This window comes from Sciurus vulgaris, assembly GCF_902686455.1.
Source record: "Sciurus vulgaris genome assembly, chromosome: 8".
Classification (NCBI taxonomy): Eukaryota; Metazoa; Chordata; class Mammalia; order Rodentia; family Sciuridae; genus Sciurus; species Sciurus vulgaris.
Genome location: NC_136468.1, coordinates 152,549,881 through 152,571,607, shown reverse-complemented (window position 1 = coordinate 152,571,607; position 21,727 = coordinate 152,549,881). Strand labels below are relative to the sequence as shown.

Here is a 21,727-nt window from a genome sequence, read left to right as displayed (position 1 = left end):
CTCAGCAACTCAGTGGGACCCTGTCTCCAAGTAAAAAATAAAAAGGACTGGGGATGTGGATTAGTGGTTGTGCACCCCTGCGGTCAGTTTCCAGAACGAGAGAGAGAGAGAGAGAGAGAGAGAGCACGTGTGCTCAGAACTCCAAAAGCTTGGACAAAGAAGCAATAAGGAGTTCTGAAATGTCTAAGAAACCCAGAATCCTTCCAAGTCTGCCATTTGTAAAGACCTATGGACCCTCACAAGAGCACGTGAAGCTGGTATGTTCTGAATGAGGTGAGTTTTGTATGTGGTTGTGCAAGATGCTGATGTTCAGGGACATGGGTAAAGGACACATCAGAGCACCTCATTATTTTTTATAACCATCTAGTGATTCACAATTATCTCCAAAACAGTTTTTTAAATACTTTAAGAAACAAAAGACTTTTCTGGGCCAGATAGGCCTGCAGTCTGGCCTGGCTGGTTCGGCACCCAGGGGTACAGTGCATCTTGGAAATCTGCAGAGGTTTGGTTGAGCAAGCTTCCTAGAACCAAGCCTCAGTTTATCCTTTGTAAAATGAACAGGTGATGTCAAGGGACCCTCTGGACTCTGGGGTTCTGTCCAGTGTGCCCTCCGTGCAGCACAGAAGCAAATGAGCAGTGTCCCAGAACTAGGCCTCTCCACCAGTCTGTGTGGGCAGCAGAGACTGGAGGGTACTGAGCCTTCTGGCCAACCCAGGAGCACCAGCGACCTTGCAGCTACTGGCCACCAAGGCTGCAGCCTCAGGCCCCAGGCTGTGCCTCTCTGGGCCCAGTTACCGAATCTGAAAGGCAGGCACACTTGAGGAAAGCTTCTCTGAGGACTGCCTCCTCCAAGCGGCCCCCTGGCCCAGAGATCCAAGGGAGATAACAGCTGGGTCTACTCTAGGCCAGGGATTTCAGGCTATCCTCGGTCTCCACACAGCAAATAGTGTAGCATTGTGTTGACAGCTTTTTAAATAAGCTCGTGCAAAGAGCAAAGAGTCAACTCAAGGCCCGGAGAGGGAAAGTGCACGGTGAGATGCGCCAGCCCCTGGGAGCCTCAGCAGCCCCCATGCTCTTGATAAGCAGAGGAGGCTCTGCACTTCCTCAGGGAAAAGAACAGGAAGACTTCACAGAGGGAGGAAGGGAGAGGCGAGGGGGCCAGCGGGGACAGGCCTTCTGGGAGCAGCCGAAGCTCCTCGAGATGAGTCAATCTAAAGGCACTCGGGACAGCGGAGCACCACGTCAGAAGCCAAGGCGGGTCCTCCTTCGTCCTCTTCGTCGACCTCCTCCTCCTCGTATTCTTCCTCCTCTTCTTCTCCTGGCCATCATCCGTGTTTTGGTTCATTTGTTGAGTCGAACGGCATCATCGTAACACACAGCCGTGCATCCGAGGGAGAAATGAAAATGAGCAAGTGAAGCAATTCTATGGTGGGTCCTCCCGTGCCGGGAACAACTGCCTGTCTTTGCTGTCATTTGACCTTTTACTGTGGCAGGGACGCCTCACACGAGCAGTGGAGCCAGCTTGTCAACAGACAACCCAGCGGTGCTGCCGGTGCAAGAGACCCTGTGCGACCCAAGGCCATCACTGCACACCCAGGGCAGCCACGGGCCTGGACGGGACGCCTTGAAAAGACTCAGGCACCAGCAAGGCTGCAAGTTCAGGCGCTGGAATGAGTGGTGGCCGGGACACAGCCCTCACAGAGCCCTGGGCCACGTATGGGAGAGCTGAGCAACCAGTCGCTGCAGACTGCACAAGTCCTGGTGAGGACAGGCCCATGGACCTGCTCACCTGACCAGGAGCAGATCCCTGCAGGACCGTTGAGCTGCAGGGCCAGCGTGGGTGAAGGGATCTGCTAGAACTGCCCATGGAGGGGCCTTCCCAGCTCGAGCTGCTGACGGAGACCCTGGCAGGAAGGAGGCAGGCTGTCCCTGGTGTCAGCCAGTGTCCCTGGTCTTTCTCTCCCAGGTCCCCACAGCTCCCCCACTTACAGCTGGTGGCCATGAAAGCCTCCCCCAGAAAAGGCCTGTTTGCCAAGGGCTCACCCACCATTGGCTCAGGGGAGGCAGGAAGCAGACGCTGGAGGAGCAGGCGTGGGTGGGAGCAGAGGGAGAGTGGCCGCCCCCTGAGAGCAGGGGGACAACCAGGCTTCTCAGATGGCCTCTCTTCTGGAGCACTCGTGCCTCCAGCCCTCCCAAGACATTCTTTTAAAGAAGAATCATTTGAAAACACAGGAAGAGAGGACATGAGGATCTGGAAATGAGAAATGCCAAGCAGCAGGCCTATCGGGGGAGACGTCCTCTCTTTCAGTGTTGATTTTGTTACGGGAACAATGGGTTGTCGTTTTGTGCCCCCACCAGGTGTGGTGGGAGTGGCCGGACAGAGCCACGTCCTCTGAGTCCTAACTGCACGACCTCCACCGCATCTGACACTACCCGTATCATTACGAGAGATTGTTAAATCAACCTGCTTTTAAAGCGTGCTCCCTCCTGATGCTCTCACCCTGAATAAGACGCATCAAAACGCATTTCCAATGAGATGATCATGTTAAAGTGAAGACTGGACGTGGATTTCCTCTTTCCACGTTTTGGCGTCTCCTGACGCTGCCTTCATACCTCCCCACCGCCGGACTTGGATTTGAACAACGCTGGGCAGATCTTCCTGTTCCACGAGGCCGCAGTGATGAGTGGCTCCGCACAGCCACGTCCAGGGTAGGCAGAGCAGCCCAGCGCTGCCCGGCCAGTGTCCGGCTCAGGCCAGCATCATCCCCAGCCATGGCTGCCATAGGCTTCCTGGCTTCGCTCTGGATCTGGCCACAGCGCCAAGTGGACATGTAAGAAACACCTCCAGGTGCAGAAGGCTGCCACAGGGAGGACGCAAAGCAAGGCTGCCGCTCTCTCTACCCCCAGCTCTTGCCACCTCACTTCTTTAGGGATGAAACCAGCGAAAGCTAAGTGCAGGTACCAGGACAGGCACATCCCAGGCTTCACGGTGGTGTGGGAGGCCAACCGTGGTAGCCATGGCAGAGGGACCCCAGGCAGGGGGACTGCCATCCTGTTAGAAAGAAGCAGGGGCCACAAGTGGAGGGCTGCGAACGCCAGCAGCCCTCCACAGCTGACCTCGTCCACAGGTCTGCCCCTCGGCTTCTCACACCCGGGGGGCACCCAGGGCGAAGCTCATTGACCTGTTTACCAGCGAAGAGATTTACTCAAAGCTGTGCGACGGCCCAGGTCACCACAGAGGGGATCAGTCCTGGGCGAGAGCCCAGACCCCCAGGCACACCAGGCTGCCAACCCGGCCCAGGTCAATGTAGGATGCCGAGGACAGTGGAGTCTCATGGGAGCCACGAGGGTCTGGAGACAGAGGCAGGACACGAAGGGGTTTCTCCAGAAAACGGGAAGTCCTTGACCCTTCCTAGTCTGCTTTTTTAAATTATTGTTTTTATTTGTTTGTTTTTGAGAGTCTTGCCAGGTTGCTTAAGCCGGCCTCAAACTGTTGATCCTCCTATCTCAGACTCCCAAGCAGCTGGGATTGCAGGTATACCATGCCTAGTAAAAATTTCCTTTTTTTTCAATGTTGGCAGCCGATTACAATGTTAACCCTATGCCTGCCAAGCTGCATATGGACACAGGCACGTTCACTGCAAGGCCTTTGGTTCTTGGCCTTGGAGTCTGGGGACCGTCAGGACTCCGTCTTCCAGAGCCGTCCTGCCCTCGGTGCCACCACCTCCCTCCCGTGTGGGTCACCTAGAACGGTGGCCGTCACAACGCCCACAACACAGCCCTTTCCTCCCCGGTCCAGAGAAACTCCAGAGCTGCAGAGGGCTCCTTCCCCCAGGAGAGGCTGCTCCCTGGAATGTCAGCCACGGCCGGGCAGACCTGGCCTTCCCAAGCCTGGGGCAGGGACGTTCTGCTTTCCTGTCTGCTAGCTGCTGTCACTGAGCCCAGGCTTGTTTTGGGTTTGGAGAAACAAACAACCCTGACATGTTTGAGGGCTGAACTCAGGACCAGCTCAAACCATCTGTGCGCCCAGCTGAGCTCCTCAGAGCTGCTCCCTCAAAGTCCAAACGCAACCTCCTGTGGTTCGGCTCATGAAGCACGTGTTTATTTTCATTGGAATTGAGTGGTCTTCTCTCAGAACCATGCACAACCAACCCGTCACCTAAGCACATCTGTCCCGAAAGTCTCATGGCCTCATACAGGCCGCATCAGACTTTCCTCCCCTAGAACAAACATTTTCACTCTGCCTCAAGGAAAAACCCTGAAGGCCCCAGGCTGGCGGACGGCAGCCGCTCTCGAGTGTGGCCCAGATGAGCTGTGCAGCCTGGGCTGCATGCAGCAGGCTGCCTTCCTCCAGGAAGCAGAGAGAGGAGAGGCTCCTGGTTTCCCTCTTGCACGCGTGGCACTGCTTTGGCCACAGGCCTGGGACCACAGGCTGGGACAGTTCCACCCAGCATCCAGCCACCCTCGATGGGCCTGAAAGAGGCAAACCTGGATGAGGGTTAACAGGCATGCCCTGCCCAGTCCATCATCCACATCCCAGAGCCAGAAATAACGCGGCGGCAGACACACCATCTGTTTCCTGCCCACAGACGCCACGGCGTGTGACGTCAGGGGCCTGTGTCTCAGGGAGGGACTCCTCTCCCTCCTCTTCAAGACGAGATGCTTTGGTCTCACAGCTCGGGCCCTCCAGCCTCCAGCACCAGCCTTCAGTCAGGACTCGAGTCCCCTGCGTCCCCCGCCACCAGCCCACTTTGACATCTCATGCGTTCTGCAGTTAGAGGGGTCTTCACACTCCCGTTCAGAGGGGCAGGGGCCACCTGGCAGGGAGACAGGATGGCGCAAAGGCCTGGCACTCACCCTCGGGGCCGCACTGTGCGGGGCTGCTGATGCAGGAGGTGCTGAGCCTGCCGTAGTACAGCAGCGTCACGCCTCTCTCCTCCTTGAGGTAGATGCCTTTGTTGACCTTCCCTTCCACGATGTCTAGGGGACAAAAGGGACAGCATCACACAGAGCCAGTCCTGGTGTCTGCAAGTCCAGTGATGCCTGTCAAGTTGAACGCCGCCACCTGTGCACGTAGGTCACGTCTGCCTTTGGGAGACCTTCGCAGCATCGCGCGTTATTCCAGGACGCAGCGGCATTGGTTAGGACTTATTGATAATTGAACTATGAGTAATTCATAAGCCTAAATGTTAGAAAGTCGCTGCATCCTATCAGAGGGTGCTCTGTTGGCATCTGCTATAATCATGGCATCACGATATTGTCAACGCTGGGCCACCCGAGCAGGAGGGTGGTGGCGCCCACATGCGCCTGGGGTCATCCCCCCACCTGCACTCTGACTCCGCCGTGAAACGTGCTCCTAACGGGTTTGTGAAGCTACCACTGAGCCCTAATCTCACACGTGTGAAGCTACGGCCTGTGGGACTCCAGGGGGCCCGGGGTGGTGTCTGCACAGTCCCAGAGGCGTCTGCACAAGTCCCAGGAGGCGCTGCTCCACCCAGACACACTTCACTGGCTCCCATGGCGAAGGTGCCCATGGCACAGGGGCTCACGGAGCAGACGGCGAGGACCCCGTGTGCGGGGCAGTGCTCAGGTGTGGGGAGCTGGCACGTTCCCTGTTGTGCCTCCTGCTGCACCTGGAGCCCGGCCAGCTCTCCAGGGGTCACTGACACGAGAACTCCTCGTCCTCAGAGCTTCCTGACTGCTTTTAAACTGATCATTCTCCTCGTCCCACTTACTGCCAGTGGACATAACCAGCAGCTGCATTACCAAGTCAGGCATGGAAAGCCCTAAACCAGACTGTCTGCTTGGCAGAATTAATTTTGGAAGCCAAACACTCCCAAATCAGGTGACGTGTTGAAAGAGATAAAGGTGAGACCCCCATTGGCCCTGGCCCTCTGCGGCCACCAAGCAGTGCCAGTCACTGTCCCTCTCACTGTGAGCTGCACAGGGAGATGCGAGCATGTGGCTCTGGAGGTCAGCAGACAAGACAGCGAGGGGATCGTGACTGGGGTCACGATTAGGTGACTTAGGTCCAGCTGCGGAAGAAATGCTGATTTTAAGGTTTGTAAGAGAGCACACGTGGAATGAGGTGTTCTTAAATTAGCTTTAATTTTCCATGAAGAGTATGATTTTCCTTCCTCCAAAAAAATACGATTCATTTTAAAAGCCAATTTCTGTGTTTAGAAAAATCTCATGTTCATTTTGTTCCGAGAACAAGCAGCAAACTGGAGAGCCTGGTCCACTTCCTTCAGACTCAACCCCACTGGTTAAGCCTGGTTAACCCCTGGCTCCTGACTAACCCCTGGCTAGCCCCTGGTAACTCCTGGCTAACACCTAGCTAGCCCCTGGTAGCCCCTGGTAACTCCTGGCTCCTGGCTAACCCCTGGCCATCTGCAGCTTGTACTCAGCTATCCGCTCCTTTGCTGGCCAGGAGAGCCGAGTCCCGCAGGCGGAGGGGATGGGCCTTGAACTCACTGTAGATCCAGACTCACGGGAAGCAGACAGGTGCTCACCTACGGTTGCAGAGAGATTGGAGTAGGCAGAGTCATTGGTATGCACAAAGGCAGAATTGTGGGAAGGAAGCACAGTGAGGTTGTGGGCTTGCAGTGCTGGGTGAGACAACAAAAGAGAAAAGACACAACAAATGAGTGAGAGGACACAAAGGCAGCCCACGTCTCTCAGCCTGCCGCCTGGGCCCAGGGCCTCAGGTCGGCCGCCCTCCCCGCCTCCCTCCAGCCCCTCTGCCCTGTCTGCCCAGTAGCCTCTTGGCCAACACAGTGGCCCCTGGCATCACGGAGTCTGTCCAGTCAGGACCCAGCCACAGAGGTCCCCAGTGCTGACTCCACGCCACACATGGGGACTCAGTTGAGAGATATGGAGTTGAACATGGCCATCGACAGGACGGCTGCGTGGAAAGAGACAGTGCAATGGCACAGGACTGGGAGACAGCACGGCCTGGACACAGCTGCACAAGACGGTGACAAGGGATGAACGGCAGAGGGTCAGCCACAAACAGCCAAGCGCTCGTCCCCATAGCAGGTCTGATGGTGCCCGTTTCCCCTGCTGTCTCTCTGGGGCCTGTGTCGAAGTGAACACATGCACAGCAGGGCCACACAGAGCGGGCCAGAGGGGAGGGACCTGCTGCCACCACCGCATGCCAGGCTGGGCAGACCTGATGTGGACAGAGGCTGTCACAGGCAGACTGGCCCAGGGAGTAGAATCCGCCCACGGCACCCACGTCTGAGTGACCGCCACACAGGAGTGCTCATAGGTGAATGTGCAAAGCGCAGGGCTGCCTGCGTCCCCCACAGGGAGCTGGGGACAGGCAGGAGGAAGTCATTAGTGACTCAGGCTGGAGTTTGAAATGACTCCTGAAATCTGAGTGGCTCATCCTGAACAATCAGCTACTTCCTCATTGTTGAGACGCCTGCTTTTCAGAAGCTTGAGAACAGAGGCCCTGAGGAAGGAAAATTAGATCACAACACCTGCCGGGAACACACCTGCGCAGGGACACGGTCCCTGCAGCACAGGATGGAGGTGGCCCGGGTGGCTGTGTCACCGAGTAGTGGGCAAACCTGCCAGCTGGGGCTGGGGTCCCCACAGCCATGGCACCCTTTGCGGGCCCTCTCCTCAACCTTGCCAACTCCAAGGACACCAGCGGGGCAGACTCCAGCTCTGCTGCTACATGATGCGCAGATTTTGAGGAGACATTTTGGGACCTTTGGCAGCTCATGTGCCACAGCAGCCAGGGAAGCGCCAATGTGCTGGTGCGGGAGGCACGACAGTCAGCCACATGTGGGGTTTAAACAAGATGCAGCGCACCAGAGCCAGCTGGGACACGGCTGGAGCGCGTGCCAGGGTTCACCGTGGACCTGTGCTGTGTGTGTCAGCCGCTCAGTGGAAGCACCGGCAGGGAGTAAAGAAAAATGAACCGGGGCTGGGGCTGCGGCTCAGTGGTGGAGCACTTGCCTGGCATGTGTGAGGCACTGGGTTCCATTCTCAGCACCACAAATAAATAAGTAAAATAAAGGTCCATGGACAACTAGAAAGTATGAAAAAAAAAAAAAAAAAAAGAATGACCTGACACTACCCCAGACTGCTCTGACTTACACCTTGAAAAAGGAATTCTCGCTGGAATGGGAAAACACACTCAGGAATACCTCGGGCTTCTCCTGTAACAGACGCGCGTGCTAAGTGAACCAGAGGCCCTGACGCTCTCCGTGGTCGGCCCGTCCCAAGAGGGAATGGACCCGGGTGAGTTAAGATGTGTCTGGTAGGCAGACACCTCTGCCTGGTGGAACAGTGACCCCCAAACGTGTCAGCCTGTCGGGGTGGCACAGCCCGACACCCACGCCAGACGGTCCTCGGCGCAGGACGACTTCTCCTGCACTGCGGACACGTGCTGGGCTCACACACAGGAGGATCCGCTGTGGAAAATTCTGTATTAAGGTTTGAGTAAATGCACGTCTCAGTCATATTTTGAATTATGAATTCTGTCCTTCAATCATTAGAAGATACCGGAGTTCTAGGAAAATACTTTCCTCAGGAAAGCCAACCAGCGCTGGATCGTGCGCATCACCTGGCTCCAGGCAGGGGCATCCCCTCCCTCCTCCAGGTGCCCCGCCTCCCAGCACCCCTCCCCCCAGGCACTCATCACCAGGTCTACCTCCAGCCGGATCCTGAAGTTCATGGATCCCGTCCACATTTTCCAATGGCCAGTAATGGGAAGCAGAAGCCAGGACTGCAAACCCTGAGGGAAAAACATCAAAATTTCAAATCACCATTGAAACGATGAAAGACCTGGAGATGCAGATCTTCCTGATGTGAGAGTGAAAGTACCAGGGGACCCTGGGCCAGGCTGAAGAGGCATCTGATACAATTCAACACACATACTTGGAAGAAGAAAAACTTAAACTAGAAGTCAATGAACAGCTCCTTAACTGGAAAAAGCAGGGTCCACAGGAATGGACGCCTCTGAACCCGTGGAAACAGCAGCCTCATGCCTGATGGTGGAATGCTAGGACCGTGCCCACTGGGTCAGGAGAAAGGCAAGAAGGTCCATCATCCATCACCAAACATGGTTTCAGAGATAGTCCCTGATGCAACTGGACCACAGAAAGAAACAAGCTTAAAAACAACCTTCAGAGGAGCAAATGGACCCTGTATCTATGCAGACCCCCTGAGGTTCTTCAAAACACCTCAGCTCCTCCTAACAATAATAACCTGTAAGCTAACTGCATTCTCTACCTATTGGGGGGAATCTCTTGCTCCAACGTGCGCTGGCTAGCACACAGCACTCGGGCGCAGGTCTTTGTGAATCCCATCCTGGTCCTCCTCCTATGACTGTGTCCTCCACACTGAGAATGGGTCATTTCAGATGGCCTCCATGAGAACAGTACCGTGAGCAAACAGACCCTAGGTGGATGTGCGATTTTCTATTCTCAAGGCTCTGAGTGAATTGATCCATTCATTGCCACCTGCCCATCAAAACGGAGCTGGGTGACATCCCCTGGAGGGCTGCTCAGCACGTGGGTCGCCATTCTCCTACTGATGAGAAGTCAGGGGCCCGTCTTTGCACCAGCATGGGCAGCCCTGAGCACGTCATCTCAGTCTTCCCTGTGTCCATCCTTGGCAAGGTACTTCCCAGGTGACCACCATAGCAGGTACCCTGGACGTCCACTAGCCCACAGAGAAGTCCAGCTGCCACAGCATCCTTTATGTTCTTCATCACGAATAAACGTCACCAAGAGGAAAGAATGATCACTACTGTCACAGGAGGTACACCTGATAATCAGGGTGGAAAACTACTCCAAATAATTAAAGAATTTAGCAAGGAGGCTCATTCAAATTTAATGTACAAAGCCAATAGCTTTTCTGTATTTCCACAATAGCATAAAAAGTAGAAGTTCTCATTTCTAAATGCAACCAATAAAGAGAAAATATTTTAACAAAAAAATGAAAATCACACAAGATTCTCATGAAGATGTCTTGAGCAAATGAAGGGCCTAACTTTCTCTTGGGAGAGCAGATTCATTAGCATAAAAATACCAACTACCGTTTAATTGATCTATAAATACTGGGGACTTTGCTGTAAAAGGGCTGAGAGTTCCTTGTGAGGGAACTTTGATTATGGAGCTCATATTTTTAAAAAATAAATAAGAACAAGGCCAGGCATGGTGGTGACACTTGTGATCCCAGCTACTTGGCAGGAGGATCACAAGTTCCAGGCCAGCCTCAGTGACTTGAGACCCTGTCTCAAAGTAAAATAGAAAAAGAGCTGGGGAGCAGCTCAGTCTAGCATGTGTGAGGCCCTGGGCTGCTCCCCAGCACCATACAACAAATAAGCAAGTAAGTAAACAAGAATCACCAGGACTGGAGAGGGGCAGCAGGGATGGGCTGGTGCTGGAGAGGACAAGACATGCCACGCTGCGGGGCAGGTGGCATCTGCCACAGTCAGCCCTCCAGTGGAAGGAGAGGTCACGGAGCTCCCAACCCACTCGGGTTTGGTCAGGATAAAGCTGGTGCCTTAAATCAGAGAAGAAATTTCATTCCACAAAAGGCATTGGAACTAGTTAGCCATTTGGAAAGAATCAGCCTCCCTGGCTCAATGCACCCCAGCAACATAGATGGACCAGATTTGAGTGTAATAAAATCAAACATAAAAAGCTTTCTGGGGTTATAAATTTGACTACATTAATTTTTTAAATTTCTGTGCAAAAAAAATCAAACTAAATCCAACTGGGGGCAAGGTTTACATAATTTATATGAAAGAAATTTGCTGATTTCTTTTTATATGTGTTAAAATCATTTTGTTAATAAAACTCTTACAAACTGGGGGCGTAGCTCAGGGGTAGAGTGCAGGGCCCTGGGTTCCATCCCAGCACCACGAACTAATCAACAAAAGCTCCTGCTATCAAGGAAAGCAGACTAACAGAATGTTTGGGTATCAACCGTAATTAGGCAGTTCAAGGATAAAGATGCGAATCGCTGACTCGTTACGTTCAGAGGCATCAAAGCCACAGTGAGCTGTGTGCCTGAACCCACCCACTGCACTGGCCGGAGGAACGGCGGGGGGCTGAGCTGCAGGTCCCCGTCTTGGGGCACGGTCAGCGCATCCCTTCTGGAGGGCCATCTGGCACTGTCTCCAGAGACCCGAGCACACATTTCCGTGCTGCGCTGATCCGTCCTCTCGTGTGTGTGTGTGTGTGTGTGTGTGTGTGTGTGTGTCTGTGTGTGTGTGTGTGTGTGTGTGTGCGCGAGCGCGCGCTAGGGTGCTTGTCACAGAATGTTTCACAGGGTCAAGAGACTGACAACGGCCTCAGCGCTCATCCACCAAGCTGGCTAAATAATCGAGGGACATCCATGCAACGAACAAGTGTGCCTCTGAAGCTGAGGTCCCGGGGCCGCTCCTCAGTGGAAACGGAGGTGAGGAAGCCCCCGTGTGGCAGGTAGACAGGGGTAGGCTTCCTGGTGTGCCACTGCACGGCACTGGGATGCCGACAGAGTTATGCACCTGGTGCCTCAAAGAGCTGCAGAAAGGGACTGAATGTTCTCAGCACAGAGATGGGACGATGGAGGAGACAGGCGTGCTCGGCCTTGTGCTCACACCCCGGCAGGACACCGCACGGCACCCCATCAGTATCACAGTCTTTGTGTTTTTCTGTATCTGTTCAAATAAATTTGATTTTAAAACCCGAGGTGAGAAATGCCCGAGGTAACTGTGAACACGCACGTGCTCACGTGAGGGAGACCACGGTGGAGACTGGACCGCATCTGGGGTGAGAAGAACCAGGTGCCGCCTGCAAGGAGGAGATTCATACCGCACTGTCTTTTATTTTCTGAATCCAGGACCTGCATCCCTTTAAAATCTACCCACTGCACCACTAAGGTGACCGCAGGTGGCGTGGGCCACAGTGCGGAGGCGAGAGCGGGAGGCTCCGCCTAGTACCTGGATTCACTCACAGGGACCACACGACTGCTGGCGTGGGGTCACTGCCTGCATCTGTTCCTTGCATGTGTCCCTCCAGTGTGCACAGGCCCAAAGTGTAAGCCAAGGACACAGTTGGTTCCCTAGCAGCAGTTGTGGGGATGAACTGGGCACAGCCTGACCAGGTATAGAGGAAGCTGTGCCGCCCTCTGCTGCCCGTAGGCACGTGGAGACCCAGAAAGGCAAAACCCAGAAACACATGTTGCCGTTCTTCATCATGAATCCCCCTAAAGCCAGATGGCCACACTGGAGATGGGTGGCTATTTAACACCTGGGGTTAAAGTGGAAAAGGAGAAAAGGAGGTCACGTGTCCACAAAGACCCTGGCCCTAGGGTTCCATCTGTAGCCCTCTCCCCGTCTCCACATGCACAGGACCACAGCAGTGCTGGGCAGGAAGGGGAGGAGGGAAGTGGTGCCTCTTGGAGCCAGCAATGCCCACGGTGGCACAGGGGCCAGATGTGAAGGCTGCCCTCTGCCCCTGCTGCTGAGCAGGCCAGAGCCAAGCTCCTGCCACCATGAGGCCCTGTGGTTTTGGCCATTAGCCCGCGGACAGGAAGCAAGTGTTGGGGAGAGCCACCAGCTGGCCAGTCCTGAGCAGGACTTTGCAGGACACAGGTGAGACACTTGCCGACAGCATGCACCTCCACAGCTGAGCATGGGCAGCAGAGCTGTGGCAAGGTAGGAAGCATGACTGTCCACTGAAGGTGGCTGTCCCCAGGCCAGGCAGCACTGCTCAGCAGGAAGGGTCACACGGAATTGCCATTTTTTTAACAGCAGTCAGAGATCCAGCTGTTTTAAGTTTGGAATCTCTAAATCTCCATGTTGGCAGTTTGCTAAATTGAAGTCAAGTGATGCTAAACAGGTGGGCTAGATTCAGCCCAGAGTTCCCTTTCACAGCCTAAAATGACTCGCAGCCCTCAAAGTGCCATAAGAACAAGAAAGCGTGTTCTTAGTGAAAAAGTTTGCGCTCTTTTCCAGGATGAGGGGGACAGAAGAACGTGGAGTCGGCCACAGGGACCCCGTTCTCAGTGGGCGGTGCCTGCTTAGACAAGATGGCCAGCCACGCAGCGCTGGCTCTCACAGGGACCTCAGACAATCCCAGTCCTGAAAAAATGAGGGGACAGAGAATAGGGGCAAGTGGGAGGAGACTGGAAAAGGAGAGAGAAGAGAAGAGAAAGGAGGAGGACAGAGAAGGAAGAAGCAGGGAGGGAAGAGCAGAGGAAGAGACAGGAGAAGGGAGGGAAGGAGAGAGGGAAGGAGGGAGGGAGGGAGGGAGGGAGGGAGAGAGGGAGGTATGGAGGGAAGGAGGGAGGGAGGGAGGGAGGGAGGGATAGAGGGAGAGAAGGGGAGAGGGAAGGAGGGAGAGAGGGAAGGAGGGAGGGAGGGAGGGAGAGCAGGAGAGAGGGAAGGAGGGAGGGAGGGAGGGAGAGCAGGAGAGAGGGAAGGAGGGAGGGAGGGAGAGAGGGAGGGATGGAGGGAAGGAGGGAGGGAGGGAGGGAGGGAGGGAGGGAGGGATAGAGGGAGAGAAGGGGAGAGGGAAGGAGGGAGAGAGGGAGGGAGAGCAGGAGAGAGGGAAGGAGGGAGGGAGGGAGGAGAAATAGCAAGAAGGGCTGGAGGAAAAGACAAAGGGCAGTCAGGGGAGACAGAGACCGTCAGCGCGTGGCCCGGAGCGCCAGCTGTGACTCAGGTCTTGAGGGTCACATTCAGTGTTTCTCAACCCTGTGTGAAAGAGGGCGAACCCTCTAAAGTCAGGGAAGCCTGCACCCCTCCACTTCCTGTCAATGTTCTTGTCCCTCCAGGGAACCCCCAACCCTCAGGCTGCTTCCGGGGTACCTACCCACACAGGGGAAGCCGTCAAGGTTACTGGGTGGTTCTGGTCCCGTGTCTGTGCCTGCCTCTGTGTGGGACTCTGCCCTCCTTGGTGGCTGCAGCCCCTGGTGAAGCAGGGCCTGGGCGTGCGTGCGTGCACGCGTGCGTGGGTGCATGTGGTGGGGGGGTTCAGGTTTTCGTTTCTGAAATCTTCCAAATTTCTGACGTTAGGGATTTAACAAGTAACGATATAGGCAGAATGAACGCCAAGCTGCCAGGACGAGCCAAAGCGTGGATGACAGAACACAAGGGATTCTGCCCCCCGCGAATCTGTCTGCCACGTTTCCATTTGTTCGACAGGGCGTGAGCACTGGTTTCAAAAACTCCATCATGAACACATTTTCTTTTCACTAGGAAGACGGAGAATGAAGTCTTGCCGTGACCTAGCAGCTAAGGCCATTCTTTCTAAACTACGGTACTGTGTAAATACACAGAGTCATAATCACTGCCATTATCTGGTTTCCTGGGAACAGCCTGGACTCTGCTGCTCCAGGGACCCCAGGACCAGCAGCGACCGGGTCTTTTCCTTACACAAACTTGTCTATAAAAGGGCATGTTTATAAACTTTGCAAAGTGGCTGCCATCTCTGGCCAACGCCATTTATGGGTTTGCCCTAGTCAGCCTCCCTGGCTTCATAGGTTGCCACCAGGAGCAGGCCGCAGGTGGAGCCTGGGGCCCTGGGGGAGGTCTCCTGTGGGCTTGGGGTCCCAACCCTGCCAGCTCCTGCTTCCCCTCTGGGTCTCCCTTCTGTTCCTAGTTTCCCTATAAAATGGGGGGTGGGCTAAACAGACTCAGGTATTCTTTCAACTCCAACCACGTCTACTTCTCTAAGGTGACCAACTAGCCACCGATGAACCGTTACTACAGAGGCTCACGTCTACCTCCAGTTATCGGTAGAGCTAACTGCCTCTCTGCACAGCAGGCATCTGGGCACCAGGGCCCATGTAGACAGGCAAACACTAACATGCTAATGGGAGTTGCAGCCATGTGGGTTGGACAGCCTGCTCATTTGTTTTACCACAGAACCAGCCAATCTTCCTGGGGCGGCACACAGACATGTGGGAAAATATTCACAGAGCACCTGCTGTGCAGGAGGCCTGGTGCCAGGGGCCAGGATGAACCAAGGGAACGCTTCGCACCAGGAGAGGCTTTCCCAAAGGGAGAGCCTGGTGGCGACCAGCTTCCAGGCCTTGTGCCTTCCTGTTCTCAGCCATCTCCAGCATGGCGCCCAGCTCCTCACAGCCATGAGTCCCTGGTCAAGCCCACATGGGATCAGCTCTGTGCCAGAGTGTCCCGCTCTGCCTGAAGGACACACTGTTCCACTGGAGTATGGGAGCGTGGACACTACTGCATGGTTGGCAGGCGCTGCCTGAGCTGACCTGGCACAGGCGTGGCATCTCTCACTGCTTGGTGCTGCCGCATGCCACTCTCTCCTCACCATCCCAATACCAGGTCTAGCTCTTCCTAGCTGAAGGAGCTCCCGGCGTCTGTCCATCAGTGAGCACCCTGAGTGGTTGGCCGGGGCACAGGCACCAGGGGCCACAGGCCTGGGAGTGGGGCAGGAACACAGCGCACCAGGCCGCTAAGGGCCTTCCTGTGGGAAGGGGTGGAGCAGAGCCCAGAAGGCAGGAAGGAAGACATGGTGCCGGGCTGGAGGGGGAGGAGGGAGCAAGGAAATGGTGGGAGGAGGAGGGGGAGAAGGAGGAGGGGGAGGGGGAGGGGGAGGAAGGAAAAGGAGTGGAGGCAGAAACCAGGTGGGAAGGCAGGCGGGACAGGTGCAGGAGGGAGCAGAAGAGCAGGAGACAGACACCTGCTGCCCTGCAGGCGCGTCACTGTCCAAGGCAGAAGGAAGGAAATGAAAGGTGAAATGAAGTTCCAAGGGGGAGGCCGAGGAGGAGTGAGGAGAGGGACTGCAGGGCACTGGGTTGTCCCTAAGGTCGTGCAGGCCCCAGGCCCCTTGCTCTGCTTCTCTCACGGCCCTCCTGGCCCTGCTGCTGTTCCTCAGGTGCTCGGTTGGTTCAGACTTCTCCTTGAAGTTTAGGGTCCAGAATGCAAGCCGTGTGTGGACGCTATGTTAAAGGGCCACCCTCTGGGAAGGACTCACCCTAGGGCCACCTCTTCAACTGCCCTCCCTGGCTGGCGGCACCTAGGTGCCACTCCATGTCTCCAATCCTGGCCTCAGCAGGAGCAAGGTCTCTGTCCATCAGCCTTCCCGCACACAGTGCTGACCTGTCCACCTGCTCCCAGGCCACTGGCCCTGCTTTCTGGCTCAGCACTTGGCCCATGGAGGGGGCATGGCTTCCACACCTTCTTACAAAGGGCTCAGAAGCGTGGCAGGGAGAGAGGGCAGACTTCACCCTGACGTGGGTGAAGGGAGGTCGTGACCAGGACCAGGATGTCCCAGCAGCATCACAGCCAGGGGGAGACAATCGAGTGGACCCCACATCTCAGGGCTTCCTGTGAGGGGCCCTGGGGGACCTGGCTGTGGATTTGGGCAGCCACCCTGGAAGGAGGCAGGACTGCTCGCCATGGGGCGGCCAGGAACCCCACACTGCCTGGCCTGAGTCAGCGTTTCCCGGCAAAGGGTCACTCACAGGTCCTTGGCGTCCTAACTGCCACCCAGAGGCACAAGCGCTAGGCCGCAGGGTGCCTGCCCTACCTGCTGCATCCATGCTTGTACCCCGTTCTCCCTCCCAGGCGCCTTCACCCTCGGTCTCTAGACCGGGGAATGGCAGTGACCAAGACAAGCGGCTCTGACGAGCAGTCCCGTGTCCAGTCCAAGCATGCCCCGCTAAGGCGCTGTGGGGTGGGGGCTCCAGGCTTCTATTCTGAGAGCCTCATGTCGGCCGACGCCTGAAGTGAGCTGAGACAGAAAGCTCAACACTGACACCTTGGTCACAAGGGCTCACGCAGCCCAGCAGGACACAGTGGGACAGAGCCGCTTCCCCACCACAGCCGGGACACCGACACAGACCAGGGCTGCAGGCTGCACAGTAGGGGCGTCCAGGGCAAAGGAGGACAAGAAGGGCCATCGCAGGTGGCCTCAGAGTGAAGCCTGTCACCGTGGGCAGCACCCAGGCTGGTCAGGAGGGAAGGCCCCTCCAGAGCAGGGGATGGGTCTCTTACCTGGATGGTCCTGGGTCCTGGCGTGGGCTCGGCGCACCTGCACAGGGAAGACCACATCGTGAGGCTCAGGGAGCCTGGTACAGAACTCCAGCCGCCCCAGCCAGGCCTGGACGTTACCTGAGCACTGCAGCAAGTGAGAAGCACCCAGAGGGGCCACGACTGCCTCATGGCTCCCAGAGGCTGCAGGGGATCCGAGCGGAACTCCTGAGGGTCAGAGAGCGTGTCCTCTACCTCCAGTTCCTTGGGAAAGGGACATCTTATCAGGTCAGAACCTCAGGCCAGAAAGTCTGTTCCCTCAAAGTCTGTGAAGCACAGGTTCTGGAAGCATGCAGGGTTTCTCTCCTGTCTCAGAACTGGAGATCCTTCAGTGATCCATAAGCACATAGCGACCAGAGCCACGTGGAATGCAGGAGGAGCCTGGTCCAGGTGGCCGCCCCAGAGCTCCACTCTCTCTGTCCAGTTGGGGCTGTGCGTTCCTCTCCTGCCCCAGAGTGGTGGAGTGAGGAGGCTTTCCAAGCCGCGCTCCCTGCAGCTCTGGCTGCTCCCAGGCTGTCCCGCCCGCTGCCTCCTTCTGGTCTGGCTCCACACCTCCGCCAGCCACTCTTGGGTGGAGAAGGAGTGAGGTCAGCTCTCCTCCAACTGTTCTCCTCTTTCTCTATTTATATCCTGCCCTGCTGTGTCCTTCCTGGGTCCTAACACCAGCCTGTTAGGAGCCCTGGGAGCAGCTTCAGGACCTCAGGACCAGACATGGACAGGGTGTGAGTATGGGGTGTATGCACACGTAGGGAATGTAGGCGTGAGTGTGGGTGTGTCTGTGTGTACACGTGCATTCAGCAAAGAGTAATGAGCACAAGATGCACCTGGAGCCCTGCCCACTGCCGGGCCCTGCGGAGCCCTGGTGGGGGGGTTGCCAAGTGGTAGGAGGAGAGCCGCCTGCACCTATGGTTGGGCAGCAGACACCGTCCCACAAGTCCCCACAGCACCCAGGACAGAGTTCTCAATGGGACAGCTGAGTCCAGCCCTAGCTGTGCCTCAGTTTGCCCAGCCCCCTCCGTATCACACTGCTGCCATTGCCACTGTGCCCGCCCAGTGCTGTGACTCAGCTCGCTGCAGCGCCCCAGCTGAGCTCTTGAGCAAGTCTCTGAGCCTCTCTCCCTCGAGTTTCTCATCTGCACAGTGGAGGTGACATGCGTGCTCCACGGGGCACTACAGAGGAGCCGGATGAAAGAATGAGCTCGGGAAGCAGTGCTGGGAAGGGACCCGCGTGCATTCCACGTGCAATAAATGCACCGTGATCACTGTTGGAAAGCAGAAGACAACAGCCAGTAGACGTGGACGTCATTACAATCCCAGCCGTCCCGACTCCAGCATGCTTCCTAAAGAGGACAAGAACTTCACCTCCAGGCTCCACGGGGGAGCAGGCCAGGGGTGTCAAGACCGAAGGTGATTTTAACTAGCTTTGGCACCAGGCTCCCGACCTCCTGCCTCCTGGAGCAGGTTCCAGGTAACTGTGACCAGGCGGCCCTCCTCTTAGCACCAGAAAGACCCTACACTGCAGCAGCGACCTGCCTGGTGCAAGCGGGTTGCTCAGGACATTCTAGCAGTCCCGGCCCTGCTGCCACCTGCCTGGATCTCTCTAGAACTCCAGGGTGCTGAATGCAGACTAAGTGAGGCTTCTATTAACCAAAGTCGTCCTCAGAGAGCGGGAAGCCCCCAGGTCCTTGCAACACTGAAAACCAGACATGAGGCGAATGCAGGGGACCTGCTTGACGGGACTTCCTTTGTTCTCATGTTCTGCAGTGGTGGGGATGGAGCACGGGCCTTCGCATGCTGGGCAAGTGTCTACTGCTGGACCACACCAGCCCTTCTGTTTATGGGGTCTTGCGAAGCTGTGATGCTCCTGCCTCAGCCTCCCGAGTAGCTGGGCACACAGGTGTGGCCTCACACGTGGCCTCACACCCGGCCTGTGCAGCTGCTCCTGACCCCACACCAGGCTGCAGGCCTGGGCCCACTTCTGCACCTGCCTGTCACCACTCTCCTACTCAGGTTGAGACACAGCCCAATTCCCTTCAAAGCAGTGTTTCCTAAATCGTGCTGATTTTAAAAGCTGATTATACTTTTTCACTGACATAAAAATTGCGTATATTTGTAGGATGCAGTTTTTACCATGAACAACTTTCCTCACTTGCCTGGGGACTGTGAGGGGGTGTCAGTGGTGTTTTGATCTGTAAACATCGTAGAAAGGTTTGATTGAGCTGATTAGCGTGTCTACCACCTGTCATTTTTGTGGGGAGAATGTTAGAGTCCATTCTCTTAGTGATTTTGGAGTGTGAGACATCAGGAAGGACCGTGGATCACTGGAGCTTGCTCCTCCAGCTGGGACTTGGCACCCGTTGGCCCCCTCCTCTGCCCCCCCACCCACACTGCTGTGATGTGATCAGCTTCCTGTGTCTCCATGGGGGAATGAGACCCTGCAGCATCTGTCTCTGCATCTGGCTTGCTTCACCTGGCATGATTTGGGAAATGCCACTGGGTGGCACAAGGACCTGGGAACAAATGACAGAACGCTTGTAGGGCCCTCTCCATTGACCCTTTGGGCCATCCCAGGTGCCCTCCTGACCGGGGCTGTCCCCTCGGGATGCCTTCCCACCATACTTCTTCAGGGCCGTCAATCACTGTCTGACGTGCCCACCTGTTCAACGCTTCCCTCCCCTCTCACCAATCTCTCCCACCCAGATGGTGCCCACATGAACTGTCCATTTCCTGCAGGGCACGGCTGGGACTGAGTTTCTAGCCTTTGACATGCAGACCACACCTGTACAGTGAGTGTACCTGGCTTGGCTTCTGGATGTGGCTGAAACCACCCGGTGGGAGCTGGATGAACGGGAGATGCAGGCTTCACTTCCAGGCAGATGCCACCCGGTGTGATTTCACAGGGGTGCTGCAGGGAAGCAGCTGGTAATGAGGCATGACATGGGGCACATTCTGCACGTGGCCAGGGTGTCCTGGTTGCTCAGCGTGAGCTCACACGCCTGCTCCATGTGCAGTAACACAGGCAGAGCAACGTGCCCAGAGGTGTGCAGCACACACAGCTCCTGAAGGGACAGGTGGAGCCAGAAAGGTTGGAGGGGATGGGGGAAATTCCAAGGAAGCATCATGAAGTTATTAGGGAATTCTCCTAATGACCAAGGGAAGAATGTTCCAGAAAGAAGCTGGCAGGGAGCTCATGGACCTGTGTTGCTCTGTAGCCCAGATTCCATCTCCACTATGGTTTTCCACTTGGGCAGCCCACTCACCAGCCCCTGAAGTTTAATGGGAATGTGGGACGGTCCAGCACCTCCATGCCTGGGCACCACAACAGGTCCAGGGATGAACCACGACCTGCTCAGCACCCTTCAGTGCCTCCTGCTAGCCAGCTAAGTTGATTGTCAGTGACCTCCCAGGGCCGACAGAGGGGAGAGACTCAGCTCCCCGCGCCCACCTGCATGGCTAACCCAGATGGTCTTGAATGAAGTCTGGTGATGCCCGTTTCCAGGAAGAGAACTACGTAAGGCAGACAATACAGGGCAGAGAGAGCCCAGCACATCAGCCCTGGGAGAGGGCTTAGTGCCGGCTAAGCCCCTGGACCCTGTCACACTGAAAGCCAGATTTCTCTGATAAGCACCAGCAAATTCACATTTTGGCTTAGGCAAGTTTGAACTTGGTTCTGTCCCTTGCAACTCAAAGTACAGGTCAATAAAGTATGTCTGAGAAATTCCAGTGAAGAGCAGGACGAGGGGGACATGATAGGAGCCACGCCAGCCAAGTCTGGACGGAGGCCACGATCCTGCCACGCAGGGTGGGCGGCAGGAGCACCGCCCTCCCGTAAGCTCCTCCACCTCGCCTCTCGCCCCAGCCATGGTCAGAACAGTTGGCACCACACCAGCTGTGCTCCTGAAGGACCATGAGCTCTCGTGGGCTCTCTGCCTCGGGGGGCCTGCTCTGGCTCCTGGCAGCACCCAGAAACGCAGGGATCCACCCCACGGAGGGTAGGGTCCGTGGGCACACACGCCCACAGACTGCACCATTGACTGCCCTGTTGGCACCTTGGTACACTGCCTCAGGTGGACGGTGCCTGCTCTCTGGTCTTCCTCTTCTGCCCCTCACTCTATCTCAGAGTTGCACTACACAGTTCCAGACACACATTGGTTTTTGCCTCAGGCTCTGCATTTGGAGAACCAGGAGTAACACACTGGTGTTTGTAAGTCCCTCAGATCTTGAAGGCAATCCTGGACTGATTCTGGAAAACCAGCAAATGTTGTGAATCACATGCACATTTTGTGCATACCTGAATCTTTTCAGGAGAGGGTCCATAGCTCTTGTCTGATTTTTAAAGAGATGGGAAAGATAAAACCCCAAGAAACTGTCAACAAGGAGAGTCCCAAGCACGGCTGTGCAGATCTTGCTGTCTGCCTGCCCAGCATCTCTTCCCTCCTTTCTGTGCAGAATTCCAAGGGCATTCAGGTGCCAGTAGGCTCCGTTGGACATGGTCACTTCCCTTTCAAAAAGCAATAGCCACACAGCCTGTGGATGAGGAAATGTGAGCCAAAGCCTCTGAGAGAACATGTTCAAAAGGCAAGCCCCTTTGATTTCTGCTCTCCTGGAAGTCTTCTGATCCGGGTCTTTTTTCCTGGCTACAACACAGAAATGGTAAGTCAGATGGGCAGCCACCCTGCAGACACGAGAATGAAAACACTGTTTTTCTCC

The 21,727-nt window shown here is 55.9% G+C and overlaps 1 protein-coding gene across 2 annotated transcripts in view; it reads right to left on the bottom strand.

The window, feature by feature from the left end:
- Positions 1 to 17,601, bottom strand: part of ADGRD1 (adhesion G protein-coupled receptor D1) — a 102,582-nt gene extending 84,981 nt beyond the window's left edge. Inside the window, exons 1-5 of one of the 2 annotated variants that reach the window (XM_079152483.1) lie at positions 17,099 to 17,601; positions 16,982 to 17,018; positions 8,666 to 8,749; positions 6,513 to 6,608; positions 4,858 to 4,980 (exon numbers count right to left, since the gene is read on the bottom strand). In XM_079152483.1, coding sequence (XP_079008609.1) covers positions 4,858 to 4,980; positions 6,513 to 6,608; positions 8,666 to 8,749; positions 16,982 to 17,018; positions 17,099 to 17,149 — 391 coding nt within the window. In that variant the 5' untranslated portion in view covers positions 17,150 to 17,601. The remainder of the gene's footprint in view (positions 1 to 4,857; positions 4,981 to 6,512; positions 6,609 to 8,665; positions 8,750 to 16,981; positions 17,019 to 17,098) is intronic. The other variant, XM_079152484.1, reaches the window with a different exon arrangement.
- Positions 17,602 to 21,727: the final 4,126 nt, after the last annotated feature.